Source organism: Cricetulus griseus, chromosome 2 (genome assembly GCF_003668045.3).
Source record: "Cricetulus griseus strain 17A/GY chromosome 2, alternate assembly CriGri-PICRH-1.0, whole genome shotgun sequence".
Taxonomy (NCBI): domain Eukaryota; kingdom Metazoa; phylum Chordata; class Mammalia; order Rodentia; family Cricetidae; genus Cricetulus; species Cricetulus griseus.
Window position 1 is genome coordinate 109,459,076 of NC_048595.1, and position 3,573 is coordinate 109,462,648.

A 3,573-nucleotide genomic window follows, 5' to 3' on the forward strand; every position below is an offset into this window, starting at 1 on the left:
GACTATAGCCATGTGCCACCATGTCCACCCCACCACTTTTTTTTTTTTTTTGAGAAAGGGTCTTATTATTTTTCCCAGGCTAGCCTCAAACTCTTGGTTTCGAAGAATCCTTCTACTTCCAGTAGCTGGGGCTACAAGAATACCAATATGCCTGATTATTACTTTAAGACTTTCATTGCCCCTAACCTTAATTTTTTCTTTGGTTTTTAGAGACAGGGTTTCTCTGGGTAGCGCTGGCTGTCTTGCAACTCTCTCTCTCTCTCTCTGTAGATCAGGCTGGTCTCAAACTCAGAGATCTACCTGCTTCTGCCTCCCAAGTACTGGAATTAAATGCACATGCCATGCACATGCTTAGATTTAATACTTTATTCCACTTGGGATTTATTTTATGTTTGGAGCTTTTGAAAAAATTTAGGAATCATATTTTTCACTTGAAATTTTTTCTGGGTTGATATTCATTTTATCTTTTCAGTCTTGATCTACTTTATAGATTAGTAGTAGTCCTTGGTGATCAGTTACTGTGAGGACCCAGATACATCATACTTGTTGTTGAGTTTGTGGTATCTGGTACAATGCCTAGGTAGTAGTAAGACTTCAAAAATATTACTTAATAGATGAATTTTAAAATTAAAAATTGCATTATTGTATATTTTAACTTAATTATATTTCTTTTTTATGTCTGTAAGCTTTCCACATATTAGAAATCTTAAGTTACTAAGTATTTTAGCCTCATTGAACCTTCAAAAACATTGTTTTTTCCAGGATAAGCAGAGTAACTCGTGCACCACTTACACCTTCATTCTTTCCTAGGCAGACCACAAGTTTTCTGGAGAGACAGTTTATATTAACTTTTCCAAGTTTGCAAGAATTCCATGTCTGCCTAAACATTACCACCACCTTGACCTGAAACAGTTTCCAAGGATTTACTTGACTGATTTCTCTTTATGTTTGCTTTATCTTACAATGATACCATGAGTGGTCTAATGAGAACCTACTTTGCTTTCCCTGTTGATAGTTAATTCAGTGAAAGACTCATTGGAACATATTTAAAATTTTTGCATATTGATACCTTCTGTGTGGAGGGGTCAGGACACCATGGAGAGTCTCTACTTTCAGGAGGTGCACCTTTCCAAGAAATGGAACAGAAAACACAAGCATTACAAAATTCTTAAAGGCATAATGCCAAATGAATGACTGGAAACTTAGGAAAGGGAAAAGTCAGTGGGAGCTGGGCTGCTAGAGAAAAGGTCTAGAGGAGTTGAGCCTTATATAAGATAATGTTAGATGTGAGATAAATAGGCCTCTCAAATGAGTAGAAAAATAAACAGGACTGTGGAGTGCATTGTACAAATATGGAGACTAATAGATAATCACAGAATGCAAGGCAACTACATATGGGAGACAAGAGGATAAAAAGTAAATTGAGTTAGATTGTAGAGAGTTCGTGTTTTGTAAAGAAACTGAAATTCCTTGGAAAATTCTAGTTTCAGGTATGAAGCAGAGATATTGGCAGTTGTATTGACTTAAGCAAAGAATCTGTGATATTCATGAGCATGTGCCTTTATAAGTCATATCCTTCAGTCTTATTAACCTCCATGTTTTCTGTATATTTCAGATGTGAATTTCTAACCATGGGAGATTGGAACTTACTGGGTGGCATCCTAGAGGAAGTTCACTCCCACTCAACTATAGTGGGGAAAATCTGGCTGACTATCCTCTTCATCTTCCGGATGCTGGTACTTGGTGTTGCTGCTGAGGATGTCTGGGATGATGAACAGTCCTCCTTTGCCTGCAACACCCAGCAGCCAGGTTGCAACAATATCTGTTATGATGATGCTTTCCCTATCTCTTTGATCAGATTCTGGGTTTTGCAGATCATCTTTGTATCTTCACCTTCGCTGGTATATATGGGGCATGCACTTTATAGACTCAGGGACTTTGAGAAGCAAAGGCAGAAGAAGAAGTCACACCTTAGAGCCCAGATGGAGGATCCGGAGCTTGAATTGGAAGAGCAGCAAAGGGTAGAGAGGGAGCTGAGGAGACTCGAGGAGCAGAAAAGGATTCACAAAGTCCCTCTGAGAGGATGTCTGCTGCGTACTTACATCTTACACATCTTGACTAGATCTATGCTAGAAGTAGGGTTCATGATAGGCCAATATATTCTCTATGGGTTTCAAATGCAACCCCTTTACAAATGCACCCGGTCTCCTTGCCCCAACGCGGTGGACTGCTTTGTATCCAGACCTACAGAGAAGACCATTTTCATGCTCTTCATGCACAGCATTGCTGCCATCTCCTTGTTACTCAATATCCTGGAAATATTTCATCTGGGCATCAGGAAAATCATGAGGGCACTTGATGGCAAATCCAGCAGTGGGAACACTGAGAATGAAACAGGCCCTCCATTCCATTCAACAAACTACTCAGGGGCCCAGTCATGTATGGCTTGTTCTTCTTTACCTGAAAAATTCTCACTACTTCAGGCTAACAATAAACAGCAAGTCATCCGAGTCAATATACCAAGGTCTAAAAGTATGTGGCAAATTCCACACCCCAGGCAGCATGAGGTAGATGTTTCTTGTAGCAAAAGAGACTGGGCTGAGAGAGTCACCAACAGTGGACAGCTCCATGTCCACAGCCCATGTCCCCAAGATGGCAATGGCAGAATTCAGCACCCAGGACAGCAACCATGCCATTCCCTCTTTGGCTCAAAGAATGTCATGTCTCAGTCCTGGTTAGGTACAATGACAGCTTCCCCACACTGTCCACCATCAACATTAGGAACCTGGGAGAGATCCCATGGCCAAGATGCCTCAGGCAAACCTCTCTCAGATCTTCAAAGTCACTTCCAAGGCAGCGATGGCAGTGTGAGAGAGAGTGGGGTCTGGGTAGACAGATTAGGCCCAGGCAGTCGTAAGGCCAGCTTTCTGTCCAGGCTGCTGTCAGAAAAGGGACAACTGCACAGTGACTCAGGAAGCTCACGGTCTCAGAACAGCTCCTGCTTGGATTTTCCACAAAGGGAAAACAGCCCTTCACCGCTTCCATCAGCCACTGGGCATAGAGCATCAATGGTAAGTAAAGGCAGCTATGTTCATCCACCTCCTCATTCTTTCCCTGTCATCCTAAGTGGGAAATATGTATATGTATATTGAGAGAGGAACTAAAAGCAAATTCATTCATTCATTCTATTCAGTTAAACTCAATTCACTCAATTAACAGATACATTTACAGATAAAATACCATGTCTTCCATTAAAAGCTTCAGAGTACAGTTGTGAAAGTGAGACAGGTGAAAGTGTTGTTTCGGTGAAAAGTGCCACCACAGTGGGCCAGAGGGCTGAGGAACAAGCAGGTGATTCTTTTTTTTCTCTTCTTTTTTATTTAAATTAGAAACAAGCTTGTTTTACATGTCAATCCCAGTTCCCTCTCCCTCCCCTGTCCCCCACTATCCTCTATCCCCTCTATCCTGTCACCTTTCTGTTCTCCAGGGAGGGTGAGGCCTTCCATGGGAGATCTTCAAAGTCTCATATCATTTGGAGCAGGGCCTAGGCCCTCCCTGTGTGTCTAGGCTGAG

General features: G+C 41.7%; 1 protein-coding gene across 1 annotated transcript; it reads left to right on the plus strand.

Moving 5' to 3' along the window:
- The first annotated feature begins 1,631 nt into the window (after window positions 1-1,631).
- Gja10 (gap junction protein alpha 10) lies at window positions 1,632-3,152 on the plus strand. Its single transcript, XM_027403625.1, has one exon. It carries the CDS (start codon window positions 1,632-1,634, stop codon window positions 3,150-3,152), a length of 1,521 nt encoding a protein of 506 aa, XP_027259426.1.
- The last annotated feature ends 421 nt before the right edge of the window (window positions 3,153-3,573 follow it).